The sequence below is a fragment of the Pseudopipra pipra genome, chromosome 14 (genome assembly GCF_036250125.1).
Source record: "Pseudopipra pipra isolate bDixPip1 chromosome 14, bDixPip1.hap1, whole genome shotgun sequence".
Taxonomy (NCBI): Eukaryota; Metazoa; Chordata; class Aves; order Passeriformes; family Pipridae; genus Pseudopipra; species Pseudopipra pipra.
In genome coordinates this window covers 9,746,239-9,763,567 of record NC_087562.1, presented here as the reverse complement: position 1 = coordinate 9,763,567, position 17,329 = coordinate 9,746,239, and the positions used below count along the sequence as shown (strand labels likewise).

The window sequence follows — 17,329 nt, the reverse complement described above, 5'->3', positions numbered from 1 at the left end:
CAGTGGTAGGTAATTCCCTCTCCCATCTCTTGGGGTGAGAACTTATTGGATTTCTATCACTTAGGCTACTCCACGTCCTAAATTGTCTATCCTTGATAACAGAGCTGCCATGAGGATTTGGGAGGGGTTTAGTCGTGAGGTAGAATAATTCATAAGGCAGATGGGATGTAGGAGGCCACTAAAGGCTTGGCTTTATCACTTGGAGATATTTGGGGAAGTCTGATATTTTCATCACTCCTCCTCCCCTTATAACCCTGCTTTCCATCTCCCAACTTCCTGATAAAATAAGGGAGGGACCTAGAAAATATAACTATGCATAGATAGATAGATAGATAGATAGATAGATAGATAGATAGATAGATAGATAGATAGATAGATAGATAGATAGATAGATAGATAGATAGGTAGGTAGATAGATATACACACACACCCTAAAAGGAGGCTCAGTTTCCTAGAAATATAAGTTGGCAGGCTGAGAAAGCATTTCTTGTAGCGCAGGTGAAGTATGACAGAACTCCTAGGCTGTGTTCAGTAGTATATTGGAAAATTGATAAGGTGTTCAGTGACTTTGGCAGATGATCTAGTTTTTGCATATTAACTAAGGAGATTTCAAGTAATTTTACCAAATCCACTTGCCTAAATAAACTGGTTTGGGTTTTTTTGCAAGACAAAGTACTGTGTATGCCTGAAGCCCTTAGATTCTCTCAGTAACATTTGCAGTTCGTACAGAGATCCATTTCCCAGCATGTTCACAGGCTACATTTCTGAAACATGAGCTTTGATTTTATAGCCTGCAAAAGTGGAGTCCCTGGAATGTCCCTGAGCTGGGGCATTCTGTCTCTTTGGCAAGGCGAGGTTGGTTAGAATCAGGACTTGCAGTGGTGGCAGAACTTGCATGACTTGCAGAACTTGCAGTTCTTGCTGCTGCTTTTTGGCATTTCCATTCAACTCCCCTCTGTGTTCCTCCTTCTCAGCCCACACAGTAACTGGTGGTGGCCTGTATCCCAGTGCAGGGGCAGCATCTTTTGGGATGAGCTAGGCAGGGCTGCAAGGTCAACATGTGAACACAGGGATTTCTCCTGGAGTAGATAATGAGCAGTAAATCAATTATTACTTTTTTTTCCCATTATATGCTCTGTCAGAATTCTAGATGCAAATGGACATTGCTTGTTTAAACATTAGAAAGTCATTATTCTGCTAAGGATTTTGGAAATACGTGGATTAAAGGCATTTGAAGAACATTTTTGAAAACCTGTTATTTACTCAGATTTACCTAATTCTGTAAGCCTGGGATTTATTAGCCATTGTGTTAATCAACTTTCTAACGTTGTTTTTTATGCTAAGTACAGATTAAGATATTACATGTGAACTCATGACTCTTCTTAAGGTCTTGCTGACAGCACAAGAGTTTAAAACTAGTTCAGAAAATTAAATAAGTTTGTGTGGTGGACTTGTGATAGCAATATTAAAGGTAATTTTCTTCCCAACTGAACAAAGGGATTGATTAAATTACTAAGTACCTATTCTTCTAAATATGTCAGTAAAATTTAAAACTTTCCCTATATTAAGGGTCAAGATGAAAACAGGTCAGCAAAGGCAATCTTCAAACAAAAGGTCCAAATTAGATAATTAGGTTAAGGATTTTGAATGGGTCCAGTTTATCTCATGTAATTTTTCACATCTAGAACAGTAATAAATTATTCACAGCTGATTACTTCTTGTAAACAGGGTTTCTGAATTTGCAAATACAAAGCTGACAGGGGTTTTTTTCTCTTTGACAGATGGGGACGGACAGAGTGAACATTTATTACCAGTTTGCGAAGATGAAACATGTCAAAGAAGTGCCATCTACCTAACTAAGCTGGGACTGGATCAGGTAATGGGAGTTTGGAATAGCAAAACCCAAGGAAAATACTGTGCTTTATTAAATAATATGAAATAGAAAAACTTTTTCGGGAAAGAAATGAAGTTTCCTCACCTGTAATTATTGGATACAAGAGACTTTTATTTATTTATTTATTTATTTGTCTGTTCCCTATCTGAAAAATGCGGGTTTGGTGGAAGAGGTTACATACCTAGAATTCTTTTTAATGAATAATTCTGCTCAGGAAAATGATGAATGCTTCTGAGGAGTTTCTTGATTGCAAACCACTGCGTTCTAAGCACTATAATTGTCCCAGCATGAGATGAAAAACAAGGTTTGTGTTAAGAGTTGGAAACAGATCTAATTAACTCAAATAAGCTTCTTTAGTTTAACTTCGGGAGTTCTTTTAGAGTAAAAATATATATATACACACATACACATATATACACAGTTGAACCAGCCCACACCTCTTACCCCTTATTTCTATTTTGTCTTTGCTTGAAAAAAGTGATATACAAAGACTTTTTTTAGGCTGTGTATCTTCAGAATTGGGCTTCTTTTAAACTACTGCAGACTTGTTTGTTCATGACACTGCTGGCTTTGAGAGACATGGTCATAATTCATGGAGCAGATTACTATATATTCATTTATATAAGTGTGTGATAATCTGGTTTAAGTATTTACAGTGCCCTCATTTATAATAAAGTTGCAGCATACAGTAAATTAACCAAATGTTTGTTGGATGCCTTAGTAAATATTTTACTAAATTCATGTTTATCAATGTTTATCATGTTTATCAATGAACCAAAAGGCCAAGGTGAGGTATAAAGTACTTGTAGCTGACAGGAAAACCCACTGTAGTGTACTTACAAAAATTTACAGTGTGTGCCACACATGCTGCTAGCAAGGTTATGAATTACTGATTATTCCCTTACTGACAAATTAAAAGTAGAATTTTGTGCTGATAGTAGTACCCTCTCTGATCTATAATTCAGAATTTATCAGTGAACTTGTTACAGTCTGTAGCCCAAGTTTCAAGTGTAGATTTTCTCATTTAAAGAATCAAAATGTATAGAACACAGGCTATATCACACTTTCCTACTAGTGAGGAAAATCACTCTATATTGGAAAGGAAAGCACACAGCTTCCAGTCAGGTCAGGAAGAATAACTGGGATGGAATATACCATCAGTGTAAGACAGAGTAACTATAAATTTGGCAATTTATCTCTTTTAGCCCTCTGATCATGGCAGCTCTGTTCTCAGAAATCATGTTTTGCTGTCCACACTGTGTTTGGTTGGTTGTGAGTTGTTGGGTTTTTGTTTTGTTTTGGATTTTTTTTCTTACATTTATTCCCTGTAAACACAGAATACAGACAATAGATGATAGCATTGCTAGAGGCACAGTGTTACAGGGGAGTCTGAGTTATGGGCCATAGCCTTTGTATTGAGCAAGTGGCTGCTCAGGTCATGATATCTGCATTGCTTCTGGTTCTCTGGATGAGCACATCACACCGGTTACATCCTGTAATGGGTGAGTAGCTGGGGTGCTCTTTGTCAAAGGACAACTGCTCTTCAGCTCTCGATTTAGCTACTTACTCTTGATACTATAAGAATTAAAAGGCATTTGAGTTTTTCTGCTCATGTAAGTTTGAGACAAATATTGTAAATTAAAGTAATTTCACTGTAGGAAATCAACCCCACACAAACAGCTGGTACCACTGGGAGATACAAAGCTGTTGGTTACCTGAGAGTAGTGGATGGCTGAGGGCCAGTTCTGTTATCTGTTGCTCAGGGTACCTTTCTAGAGGGAAGTGATGCAGCAGTGACAGAGGAAGGTGTGGGTCAATTTGCATAATATCAGAATTTTTCCAAAGGAGAGTCTGTTATTGTTACCTGCTCTGAAGTAACATTGCATGTAGACAGTTTTATCTTCCTTCATTATTTCATTTTTTATAGGAGTAAACTATTAAATTACTAATACATCAAATTTTTAACCTATATTTAATGTATTTACTTAACTTAGCAATTTCACTGTGTAGTTTCAATTTTATAAGAATTTCCAAGGTAGTGACTTTTGAGATAAAAATCAGCAGTTAAATATTGTCACGTCATTTTAAAAAGTGAAGAATCCAACAGATTCTCACCCTACTAGGAAAAAAAGTATTAAAAAGTGTTAATACTTACCTAGAAACTTTAAAGCAATTTTCTCTTGATATTTTTAGAATGACTTTTTAATTAAAAATGACAGTATCAAATGGCATGCAATAATGACCTGTTCGGACCTAACCTTTTGAAAGAATTCTATCTAGAGTACTCTTTTCTTGAACTCATCTGGAGCTGATGGAGCTGCTTCTCTTAAAACATTTTCTCTTTTCTGTTCTGAAACAGTGGATGGTATCAGTATCCTCATTCTTGTGTCTGCAGCTTTTCCCATGTGTTGCAGGCTTCTTTCAGGTAGAAATCTATTCAAACATGTGAATTCCCATATTTATTTTGAATGTTTAATTTCACCGAATTTGGTCACTGTGAGATGAGATGACCCAGCTTCCAAGTTTTGACTAAGTAGGTTAATATTCATGAGAAATCTGATGATTTATTCTTTATAAGTATTAGAAATATCTCAGATAAAATTTTCTTCTTTTGGATGATGGAGCAGGAGTAAAGGCCAACAAAATACACACGAGTGACATTAGGAGATACAGACCTACTAATGTTTTAAAGGAATGTGAATGTTTCCATGGCAACAGCAGAATTGCTGTCAGATATGAAGTGGGATCCTATACACTGTTTCAGATTATGGCAGGTGTTAGGACACCTCAGACTTCTTTTAATTCACCTGCAGTCTAATCTGAGAAATGTTTTAATGTCCCTGGTACTACTTATTGTAGAAACTCTAGGTACTGTGGTATTCTTAGAGATGACTAATCCTTCTTTTAATTTTGCCAGGTATTTGGTATGATTTTTCATTTGTTTCCTGAGGCAAACAGTATTATTTCAGTGCCTTCATTTGAGAATTTCTTTGTGGGCTGGATGATTCTGATAACCTTTCTCTGTGTAATAGAAAGGTTATAGCTTTATTCCTCTTGGAAATCTAGCAGCTCTGAGGTAGGACACAGTGGTGCATCCTACAGCAAACCACAGGTCTTTGTGGTGTCATTCCATAGGGTAGAGAGGAATGTTACAGCATCGATCACCAGCTGCACTTGGTCAGTGCCAGAAGTTTTTCCTCATTCCTAATAACAGTTTAAAAGGGGGTAGGGTGGATTCAGCTGCTGTAATTGTCATAAATCTCAGGTTCTGCAAGATCCTCTCATCATTCCTGAGTTGCTCATCTTTTTCGAAGCAGCTGTGGGGCTGTGAGCATTGAAAACATGACCTTTACTGCCTTGATTATTTTTTCCTATGATTCTGAATCAATGTTGGGGATCATCATCTTCTGGGCTTTGAACACCATATTAATGGTGTAAAGTATAGTCATTTACTTAGTTTATTTTTATGCAATAGTGGCTGCTCAGCTGTGGAAGGGATTCAGGTGACCTTTGCAGGCACTGAAAGCCTGATGCCTCCTGAAATGGTGGGACTATTTGTTATGTGCAGCTGAACTACAATGCACGTGTGCTGAGAGAGGGAGCCCCAGTGAAAAGGGCTGGGGCTGGGGCAGCTCTGTCAGGCCACCCTTGGTGCTCATCTTTCTATAGGGTGGAATAATGCTTCTCATATAAGGTAGGAGAATCCCTGGCATTTCAATGAAATGTATTGGCCAAGAATGGGCACCAATTTCCAAACTTCCAGACTGGGTGGCCTGAAATGGGGCAGCTGGCAGGGGGTGGGGTTTGTGCTTCACAGGTTTCTGGACATAGTTTAAAAATGCACGTTAATCCAACAGTTTTGACTCAAAGACCTGCTACTAGGCTTTGAAACCAGAGAAGTGCCTTTCCTAATGTATAGAAGAATGGGGACTTTGCAAGAAATGATCCCTTTTTTAGTGAAGTGGGGTGAATGCAATGAGTTTTAAATGTTTCTCAAATACCCCAGACATTTTTCAAAATGAAAAAGATGTTATTTTCACAAGGCAGTAGTAAAAAATTCTCTTTTCTACTTGTTGAAAAACAAATGTTTGAAGAGCTTAAAAACAAATTTTCAAGCACTTAAGTACTTTTCCTTTTTTTAGCCACAAAATCATTAATTGAAGGATCAAAAATATCTATATAAATGTTTTAAGTAATTGTATTAGTGGCATGCAGTGGAATTTAACAGAAAGTGAAGAAGTAAATCTGATTTCTCTGGCTGAATTTTATGTGTTCATTTAGAATTTCTTTTAGATACTCATTCTATTTTTCAGTCTATTTTCATCTGAGCTGTGTAGCAGAAATCATATGATCAGAAAACTGGAAAAAATAGCTTTGTGTGTCCTCATTATACCCACCTATTTCTATCTTAGAGTGAAAGAAAAAAAATTGGTTTTAGTCTTTTCCTATTAAAATAGCAACAGCAAACATGAAGCTTAAAGTGTCTGGATTATCAAATACAAAAGAAGTAAGAGATTTATATTGTTGACAAACACATTTTCATTTTTTGCCTTCTATAGTGAAATATCCATCCTGAGGCACATGAACAATTAATCTTGCATTACATTACACAAGGCTGCAGTTCATAATAGAAATATTCAAAATGAGTCTCACCAAAAGCGTGGATTACTCTGAATTTGAAGTGTCAGTTTAAACAGTTCCTTGTGGTGCTGGAATGTGATCTGGTTATGCAGTGAACAACACTGATGTTCTGGAATTGTTACACAACTGCTCTTGTGAACAATCCCACGACTGGTTGAGCAGGATGGAGGGATCTGACTCCACGGCACGGGCGGCGCTGATGTTTGGTGGCCACTGGTGATGTTTTGTTCACCTATTGTTTTATATCTGATTGTAGACCTTAGGATTGTAAAATTGCTTTCTATGACTCACTCTGAATAGAATAAAAAGAAAATACCAATTCATATTTGTGCCTAAAACTTCATTTTTAATTTTGCTTCTTTAAAGTAGTGTTACCATACATGGGAACATTCAAAAAGTATATGATGGATATAATTGGATTTCACTGCAATGACTGTGTGAATGATACCATGTAAAGTAAAAGCTGTATTATATTTCATGGTTCTGATTTCAATCAGTGTTCTTCAAAATTACAGTATTTGCAATAATATTGTATCATCTGTCTTCTGCATGACAAATAAGTGCTAAGAAATCTTGCCCTTTGAAAAATTTCCCTTGGGTTGAGTCTTTTTCTTCTTTTCTGTTTCATAGATTTTTTTTTTTCCAAACCTTCAGCAACCTACAGTAACCAAATAGACACGTGTATGTCACAGGGTTGGGGGTCCAAATATGTTTCATTTCAACTTGGAGTTTTCAGCAGAAGTGCAGTAGATCATCACTGCAGTTCAAATGTCATCACTTACGTGGGCAGACATGCACCGAGTGTGTGCAGTGTTGGGCAGAACTGTTCTAATCTTCTAAGCCACTTGTGATATCCAAACCAAGTTGACCTTAATGTGCTTCTTCAGTAATTTTGGGGGCTTCTCTGATATGCCTGTGGTTGTGTGTAATCTTAAGGGACCAGTCAAGTGTCCCACACGATTGCCATGTGGCAGGAATGTTGTTGATTACTGGATTGCGTTAGTGAGGGAGTCTTTCCACAGCAGGAAATGATACTCATGGATCTCATTCTGGTTCCTGAAATAGCTAAATTGAGGCTTGGATGAGAGACATGTAAGATCTGTTAAGTGCTTTTCATGTTGGTGACAGTGATTCTTTAAGATGGCACCCTTCTGTCCTTTTGAAGGCATTGACAGTTAGTTGACATATAAAATTACTTTTGACTTTAAAAATGGCACTGAATTTCTCTGTAGCATTGAAATGTTAACCCTGGTACTTCGGTTTCATACTAACTTGTGAAATTACTTTGATTTTAATTAAGATAAGTTCCTATTTAGCACCTCTGCAACACTTTGGAAAGTAAGTGCATTTCTTGTCCTGGAGAAATTATATTTTGCATTTCTTTTGTACTTTCAGTTTGATACTTTAATCTTAATTTCTTATCAAATATTTCAGTATCTGATGCTGCTGGGGAGATAGGAGGGGAATTGAAGCTCTTGAACTTCTAAAAATCCATGAATAATAGAATCATTTGAGCTGAAATGAACCTTAGGAGATCCAGCCTCCTGCTTTAAGCAGGAGCAACACTGAATTCAGATATGAACTGTCCCGAAGCATACTGATAATATCCAGCAGTTTTGATGAGGGTGCTTCAGTCCTCCAGCTTTAATGATGCCTACTGCTTGCAATTCCAGGGGAAAAAAATGAGACCCAGGATCTCAAGGCCCTGATGGTTTGGGCTTACCTACACTTAAGGATTAGTATAGATTCCAGGCAAGCCTGAATTTCAGTTAAGGTGTTCCTGAATATCTCCGTATACTGGACACATTCCAAAACACAAGTCCTTTATTCTTACAACCTTAACTGCATTTTCCTGTTCTGGAATAATTTAATGCATAGAAATTACTCAGATTAATTTTTTCATTTGGTGACAGATTTAGGAAATAATCCTTATTTCCTCTATGGAAATTTGTAAATGGCTAAAAATCCTGATGATGTGAAAAAATGTCAGCTGTTTTAAATAGAATTACCTTGTTTAAATAAATAAAATGGATTGCTTTATCTAGCTGTTGTTTTTTCTTTTTATTTTACAGTGGATTCCTGTCTTGCAAGACTTCAGAAATAAAGACACAATCTGGGGCTTTGTACCATATCAAAATGACAAATCTTCAACAGAAATTTCATTTCCAATTACACTTCATATTGGAGATTACAATATGGATGGCTACCCAGATGCTCTTGCTATACTAAAGAACACTTCTGGAAGGTAGAGTACATGCAAACCTAGAAATAAAACTAGCAGGTGCATGTTCCATCATCAGTCATACAAATTACTAACTTCAGTGTATCTCATTCATTTTAACAAATGAACAAGACTTTGATCTCTGTTAAGCGTTTCCCTTTGTAAAAAGGGACTGTGAGGAATTGCACCAGGGACTGGAGCATGAGGCAGCATTTTAGGTGCTCCTCCCAGATGTCAGGAGCTGATTCTCTCCCTTTCCTTTCCCAAATCATCTTCTGTAAAACCCTGATTTCAGCTTTCAGTGCTGACTGGTAACACCAGGCTGGAGAGTTGGGGAAACTGCTCCACGCTGTTCCATGGAGTGAACGCTGACTGGTAACTGCTGAAGAATGCAACAGTGGTTTGTCCCTTTTGAAAGCCACAAAGTTTAGATAAACCTAATAATTTACCGGTGGTTCTTATATTGTCCAACTTTAACTGAAAATAAATAATACACAAATCCAACCTCCCTCCCCCACCACCAAAAGGAGCTTCTAACCCTTCCTATTAAATTTGTCAGTGTAATCTTTGACCTCCCTTTTTTTTCATTTTTTCTTCTTTACTTGCTTTCCCAATATTTTGTATTGCTACCAGCTGGTGCTATATGATAGAGGGCATGTAGGGATGCTTACAGGGGGGCTGTTGTACCTTGAGGAGTTAGTGATCCACATAACAGCTGACCCGAGGAGGTGCATCCCTGTGCTGTGCCACGGCTCCGGGATAAACGCGGCTGATCGTGACGGAGGAGCCTGTGGGCAGCTCTCACCTGGCACCTGCTGATGGGACTGCTGGCATGTCCTTATCGTTACCTTGAAGTGAAGCAGCATGTTCTCATGTGAACATCCTTTTGCTTGACAGTAGGAATGATAAATAGCTTGTTTATTCTAAGGAAAACTTAAAAGAGCTCTGGAGACCATGATGCCAGTGAACCTCAGTACAGACAGGAGATGTGCAGCGTGCTGTGCCCTGACTAGAGTCTGTCTGATGCTGCACAACTGATTTTCCCAGCATCTGAAGAAATGTGAGGTTATTTATGCTATTCCATTTTTCTTCCTCATGTCATTGCTTGCAAAAGGTATTTTAACCAATACCTTATGTATTGGTTAATGTAATGGAGTCTTAATATCTTCCTTACTACAACCTTTAACAAATACTTGCACTAGTGCATTACAAGGCAAAATAGGTCTGTCTTACAGGTGTATTTATTGTCTTCCTCTGTATGGTATTTTGCATAAGCTTGGGTGCAGGTTCATACTTTGAATTCATAAAGAAAAGAACTGAGGAGCTCACTTTGATGCTTCAGACAGTGTATATAAAAGAGAATTCAGTACTGAAGTCCAGGAAGTCAATTCAGATTTTCTAGGGGTTGCCTAAACATGAGTCACCCACTGACATTTTTGTGTTAAGGTTCTTCAGATGCTGACACACACCTAAAAATGACCCAGTTTGAAGAGTAACATGGTTCTATTCAGCCTGCGTGCTGTGATTCAGAGACAAGGCTGTGAGCAGCTGAGCTCTGTCTCTGTAGCTCTGAGCCTTAAAATAACCAGCAGAGCAGGTGTTTCTGTTCAGACATGGCAGACGAGAAGGAGGATGCTGTTACTGCCCAGGACTGGCATAGCAAAGTTAAAGCTCTCAGGCCCTGAATGGCAAGTTTTTCACTCCATATCTGCCTCAGTTGGGAGTTTGCATCTTCTATTCAGCAGTCATTGAATAAAGACTGAAAAGAGTCAGAGCAAACTAGAGCCAGTGTCTTTCCTTTGCCATAGGAATACTGTGACATCAGGAAAGTTGTTGTCTTTGGTTTTACTGAAGTCCCAGAAATCTTGTGTTTTGAGCTGTACATAGGCTGTCTTCTAGTGTGTGTCCTGATAGCTACTGCACTTCAGAAGGACTGCCTGAAGATTTATGGAGCTCAGAAATTTATTTTAAGTTATTTTATCTTTTAAGATTCTTAGGAGCCTCTGTCCTCTGGCTGGTGTAAGATTATGGCAATATAATATCATGTAAAAAAGTTTAAAATAGTTTGTAAATAGTTACTCCTGTAGAAGCCCAGGAAGTTACCTATGTCTCGTTGCAATGAAGTGCTGTGATACACTTCTATCTCTATTCTCCCTCCTTCTGAAATTTTTGCTTATTCAACTGAGTGCATTTAAAATTAATTTGAAACTTGACATAGAAGTTGAGTGACACAGTAAGGCATAAGGACTGAAGGTACTGGGAGATGATTTGACAGGTTATTGAAAGGGAGGTTCAGGAAGATGAGGAAGTCTGGCAAAAACAGAGTAACTAACCTAAAAAAGAAGAAATACATTGCATGTTAACATTGTATCTATCCAATATTTGTAGAAAAGTAACAGAAACATGCCTTGTACTTTGGGATGGAAATGAAAGGCACTTTTTTTTTTTGCACTCACTATGGAATGTCACATTCATTATTAATTCATTGTTTCTGAGAGACTTAAGCAAATACTTCCTTTTAAAATGTGTAACTGGGTCACTGATTGGAGAAAATTAAAACAGTGTGGGAATTAAATTAAAAGCTGTCCTTAAATTAGAGCAAATTAAAATGAAAACCTTATTTAATCGATTTTAAACACTTCTGGATCAAGCTGTTTATTTCTTTCTCTGAAGCCTTTCATGCTACATCTACAGATCTAATTTCAGTGATTGATTACTGTGATTAAATGATAAAAGCATTTTTGTAAACTCTTGACCTCAATCTGTGCTATCGTCTGGGAAGCCTGGTTTCTAGTTGCTGTCTGTAACATAAAGAAGTTAAAGGAGGCAGAAACAATTTTGTTCATCTGAAAATATACCCATATGTGATAATGGAAGAATTAAAATCAATTATATGCTTCCATCACAATTCAGGAAAGTACTTTCAGATCAAATCCTTACAAAAACCTACAAAAGACTGAAATAAAGATATAATGGTGGGACATACATCAGTTTACTGTCCTGCCATGTGGGCAAGTCAGGAAAATGAGTAATAGCTTCAAGTATTCTCAGAGCTGTTGTAGGATTCTGCTGTTTCATCTCCTGCCATATCCCTTTGATTTCAAATTACAGTGTGTAATATTCTGATGTCATGGAGACATTCCTTGCCAGCAACAACAAAAAAATGGAATCTCACTTGTGTTTGCAAGTGCTGAGAGGGTTTGAACCCAGAGAATCAATAAATTCCAACAGGTGGAGATGCTAAATTCACAGTAGATTCTTACATGTTTATATGTTCAGTATGTTTATATGTTCTTTTAACTTCTGACTTGAGTCAAAACCTGCACATAAGAATTCAAGTCCAGAAATTTTTCTTCAGGCTACATACATACATGAATTCTGTATTAGAAGTGATGTGTGTATATAGAATAATAATAAGTGAAGGGATTTTATCAGTAGTTATTAATTAGTTCATCTGTGCTTCCTGTCTTACATAAATGTATTCATTTTTTCACATGCTGGGTTTTTTTAAATTGACTCTGGTGACATTGAAAGTGTAAGTTACTGTGAGTTTATAAACACCTTTCTTCCATCTAATTAGATGAAACAAATTTTGTTTAACACTTGTTTCCAATTAGATGCTAATAATTGGCATCTTGCATTGCAAACATGTAATCTAAGTCTTTTCAATTCCACTCTTACTCAAAGGGAATGTTTTTCACTGGTAAAATTGGAAATACCTTATCGCTGTCTGACACTGTTGATAAATAACAGTAAAGACTGAAACTTGGAGATGAAAAACAACTGGATATGGACAGTTTAATAAAAAACTTCCGAGTACGATAGACTTCTAGAAAGTTTTCTAGGTGTTCATGCTCAGTTTTAAATTAATGTATATGTATTAATCCTTTATATGAAAGGGCTCTTATTTGACCAAATTATCTCTTCCTAAATCATTGTTAGTTGTCACTTGTCAAAAGTAAGGTTGGATAGAGGACTTCTTTTAAATGTAGGATTGATGAGCACCTTGTAATTGAGCAAATCTAAAAAGCAGAGGCAAATTCAATTACTTTGAATGTCTGGAGTGAGATATAAGTCATTTCGATGTCCCCAGTATAACTGTAAATGAACTAGCCTTAAACTGACAGCATGAGAGATGTATGAAATTAGTAGTAAATATTTAATTCTAATTGCAAAGAAATATGGTAATATAAAACTGAGATAAATCTTCAGTCTTTCTTTGGTGTTAAGCCCCACTCATAGTTATTTACCTTGAAGCATAGATGACTTTGATCAGAAGGTTCCAAATTGTAGACAACTCTATCCCAAAGTATCAAGTTATGCAGGAAGTAGAAAATTTAGCTGCCATTCTGCATTGGTGTGTATACCTAAATATTTAGAGTGCTGCAAATAGCATGTGAAGGGCAGAGTTCTTTTGCTCTCTCTCTTGTCAGTATTGAAGCTGAATTGTTTGGTATTGACTGCTGCACATTTGAATAGCACCTTAGCATTGATTTTTAAGGTTTTACCATTACAACAGTGTCTGTCTTTATAGGCTTTCAAGGACATCATTTTCAGGATGCAGATGATCATCTTCATTACAGGGAGATTTTTACTGATGGTAAATCTTCAAAATTTGGTTCGAAATAATAGGAAGGTCATAAAGCATGGAGGTAGATACTTTGATTCTAGGGATGCTTCTTTATTAAAGGTTTAAATAATACAAGGATTCAACTGGCAGCTCATAGGCTAAATACAGATGTCAAGAGTTCTTCCAAGAGAGAATTGAAGAGGTGAGGAGGCAGCAAAGAGCTGATTGCTCTTCCTTCTGCAGACAATAAGGCCCTGCAACTCCCTGTTGCTGCTGCATGAGCCACACACCAAGATTTCCTCCTCCCTTGCTCAGATGTAGCACATGGGACAGGAGGTTCTACATCTATGAATTTATTTATTTCCTCTACAAGATGGCTCTTCTACAGTGCACGTCTTGGGTCTTCAGCATCTGTTTAGGTTTTGACATTGCTTTTTATTTCCTACTGTTTGTCTTCTGTTTCTCTTGTTGATACAGAAGGGTGAAGGAAAGTGGCATTTCCATGCTCGGAGCTACTTTGATTAATGTTTTCCTTTTTTCTCACAGTGTAGATGCAAGGAAAGGAAATAAAAAAGGTTCCTTTAGTAAATAAACTTCTTGTGTCTATCCATTCACAAGGCTTATAATTTAGATTTGAACAATACTCTGTACACAGAGTGTAAGGCAAGCTTGACAGTCTTTTGTCTTTTAAATAACTATCATCCAGATAATTTCTAGCAGTTTTTAAAAAATCTGAACTGAAAGAATCTTCATAAAACTTCCTCCAAATTTTAAAAAAGTGTATGTCAAGAGATGGAAAAGAGAAATTGAAACAATTTGCTTCGCTCAGGTTGTCACAACTTGCAGTTGGCTATTCTGATGTGGATACTTAGGTAATACATGAAATGAATGTGAGCACTGAAGAATTTCAAGTTATGATTATGAGTTCTCAGATACATCTTAAATGTTGCAGATTACCCCGTTTCATTTTGGCAATGCATTAATTCAAGTAATTTTCCTAAGGAGCAGTGCCTGTGTGTGTGCATGTGTGTGACTGCATCCTGGAGGCACTGGATGCCACTGAGACACAGAGAACCCCCTTGCTGTCCCTGTCCATTCAGCAGCATGTCCAAGGTCACACCGAGGACGTGGTTTGGTTGTTGCCCTGGGCTCTGACACGCTCAGCTGGCTTTGCAGAGCACTGTCTGCTCTGGCTCCTGGCTCTGCCCCCAGAAGGAGAGGAGGAAACTTCATCTGTTGCCATTGCCAAGGCAGTGATGGATTCTAGCCGGCTCCCAGGATACAAACCTGCCCAAGGAGCTGGACTCCTGGTTGGTAAAGTCTGAAGGTTTTCCCAGTTCCAGTAGCACTGATAAAGTCTCAGGGACAGTGTATGATAGTGCTGATCATCAGCCTCCACGTGTGAACCTCGTGTGTCCCACTGACCGACAGCACCTATTCAGTATAGTCTTTACAAGGGACATTTTTCTCCACTAGACCGGCTACTCTGGTTTGTTTCTTTGCTCCTTGTTTCAGTATTGCAGCCTCTTTGTGTCTGGATTCATTATACCTCAGCAAATGCCCAGTTTGGTTTGTCTTATCCTATTTTTACTGCGCTATTCGGCTGGGGTTTGTGGTTTATATTTTGCTTTGAAACCATGGAAATCATACCAATAGAGATTTGCTTTAATCTTACATTTGTTTAAAACATCATGCAATGTGTAAGAAAATTTATTAGTGGAGCTGGGATGGGAAGAGATTGTCATAAAATAATGAAAAGGCATGGACATGTTTTGAATAGTGTTTAAGCTGCAGGACCGTGGAGGGATTAAGGAAAATGGCTGATAAGTGCACTTGTACTTGTTTCAAAATAAAGTAAGGCTATGTTTAGTCCTTTGAGTGGATGGTAATTAAATTATTCCTGCTAATTTGGACCCATTTATTTAGTGTATTCATTGTTTTAAGTCAGGCACAACATAATGATTGTCATTCGGTCTGTAAAGTTCACCTACATGCTTATGGATTTTCAAGTATCCAGGGGCTGCTAGCTTTGTCGTTATTATATTTAACCCCAGCACACTTAAACTATTTAATTACAATATTTTTGTAATGTCTGTTATTTAGATTTTATCAATAATAAATTGGTTTATATACATGTGTGTTTTACAGCAATCAACAAGCATTTTTACTAGAAAATGTCCCCTGCAACAACGTGAGCTGCAAGAGTGTCCGTCGCATGTTCAAAGTGTTCTGGGAGCTCTCAGATCTAAACCAGATCAAAGACGCAGTGGTAGCAACTTTCTTTGACATATATGAAGATGTAAGTTCAGCTCTTTACCCAGAAAACAGTCTCTGTGTAGCTGTGCCCATCCCTGTGCCCTGGGAAGGCTGCTCTGCACGAACATTGGCTTTGCAGCACGTGGGTGGACCACTCTGCCTTAAAATTAGGATTCTATTAAAAGATTTTTGAAAGATATTAAAATTAGTAAAGTTGTAAACTTCGCTGCGCAGTATTTTTTTCTTTGTGTCTCTAGGAGAATTGGTTTGCTAAATTTGGATGTTACTGAGAGTAAATAAGCATTCTAATGTAAACTTGGGGGTTTTTTTCCTCTAGGGAATCTTGGATATCATTGTGCTAAGCAAAGGCTACTCCAACAAGGACTTTGCTATCCATACATTGAAAAATAACTTTGAAGCAGATGCTTATTTTGTTAAAGTTATTGGTAAGTTATCACTGTATAATCAAGTCAAAATGGGATGTTGAGAAGAATGTGAATATTTAAACCTTTGTGTATGAAAACATTATGTTAATGCTCTGTATATGGCAATTTTAGAAAAGAAAAAACACAGAATGGGAAGTACTAGGGATTGCAGAAATCTCTCATTGCAAAATCTGAGCTTGGATTGGGTGGGTTTTTTTCATTTCAAATGGGGTTTTTTTTTATTTTAGTTTACTTATTAAAATCCAAATTAATTCTGACCACTATTTGCCTGGAGAAACTGCAGCTACCAGCATTAGAAGTCCTGACAACTAGATTAAGAAATTGTCTCATAGATTTAATAGGTTTTGAGGGAAAGGGTTGGAGTAGCTGATCACAAGAGGCCCAATCTGTGGATCTTCTGTACAATACCTCCACTTACCTCCTCACATAACATAGTGTTGTCAGTGTAAAAATTGTGATAGATATACACATATCTATCATTCGACTTAAATACTGTTATTTTAATTGTGTGATACTGTTTAAAATTTGGAGGAAGATTAGCTCATAGTTCACTAATTGGAGGAAAAATTAGTGATGATGCTTCCACATATAAATACGTATGCCATGGTGAGACAGAAAGGAACCAAGAGAAATTACAGCAATATTGCTTTGAAGGACTGTGCTTTGCTTGTCCACAGTGACTGCCTATTCTGAGAAACAGTAGCCAAGGGCACTTATGTTCACCTGTGCCTTGAGTGGTTCCAGTGTTTTCTTCCAGCAGGGACTTTTGTCTTTTTTGCTGTGCCTCTGCCATATCAAACCTACTTTGCTGGAATTCTTGTCTATGTCGTGGAAATGCTGCAGAGTCTTGTTCAAAATGGGCTGATTCCATTTCAGTGACTACTGGAGTGTTTTATGTTTTATTTATACTGCATGGTCTGTTCTGAGGGTCAGTTTGCTCCCATGTGTGAGTCAGTTTGGTGTTTTCAGTCTAAAAGGCACAAAACACACCTTACCTGAAAAGCACAGAATGGGAATGAACACGGCCAGGGTGTGGGAATTAATGAGAGACTCGGTTTAAAAAGCTGGAGTTAGACCGTGATATCTGTAATTAAGAGCAATTAGGTTTTCAATTGCGTGCCCTGCCCTGTTCCTCAGCTGCAGAGGTGTTGAGCTTTGAGCTCATGGCTTATCTGTCTTCCTTGGTTTCTTTGAGAACGAGCTGAAAATGAGGCTGTATGGGAGCCTATGAGGACAAAGCTCAACAGGAACAACTAGAGGTTCACCTTCAAAAATTGTATTTGCCTTCATGTTAAATGCAT

At 37.5% G+C, this 17,329-nt stretch overlaps 1 protein-coding gene across 1 annotated transcript in view; it reads left to right on the top strand.

Annotated features, from left to right (window-relative positions):
* The window catches only part of ITFG1 (integrin alpha FG-GAP repeat containing 1), a 72,250-nt gene that overhangs the window by 33,175 nt on the left and 21,746 nt on the right, over positions 1 to 17,329 (top strand). The window contains exons 9-12 of the mRNA XM_064671131.1: positions 1,782 to 1,876; positions 8,608 to 8,780; positions 15,475 to 15,625; positions 15,920 to 16,028. Coding sequence (XP_064527201.1) covers positions 1,782 to 1,876; positions 8,608 to 8,780; positions 15,475 to 15,625; positions 15,920 to 16,028 — 528 coding nt within the window. The remainder of the gene's footprint in view (positions 1 to 1,781; positions 1,877 to 8,607; positions 8,781 to 15,474; positions 15,626 to 15,919; positions 16,029 to 17,329) is intronic.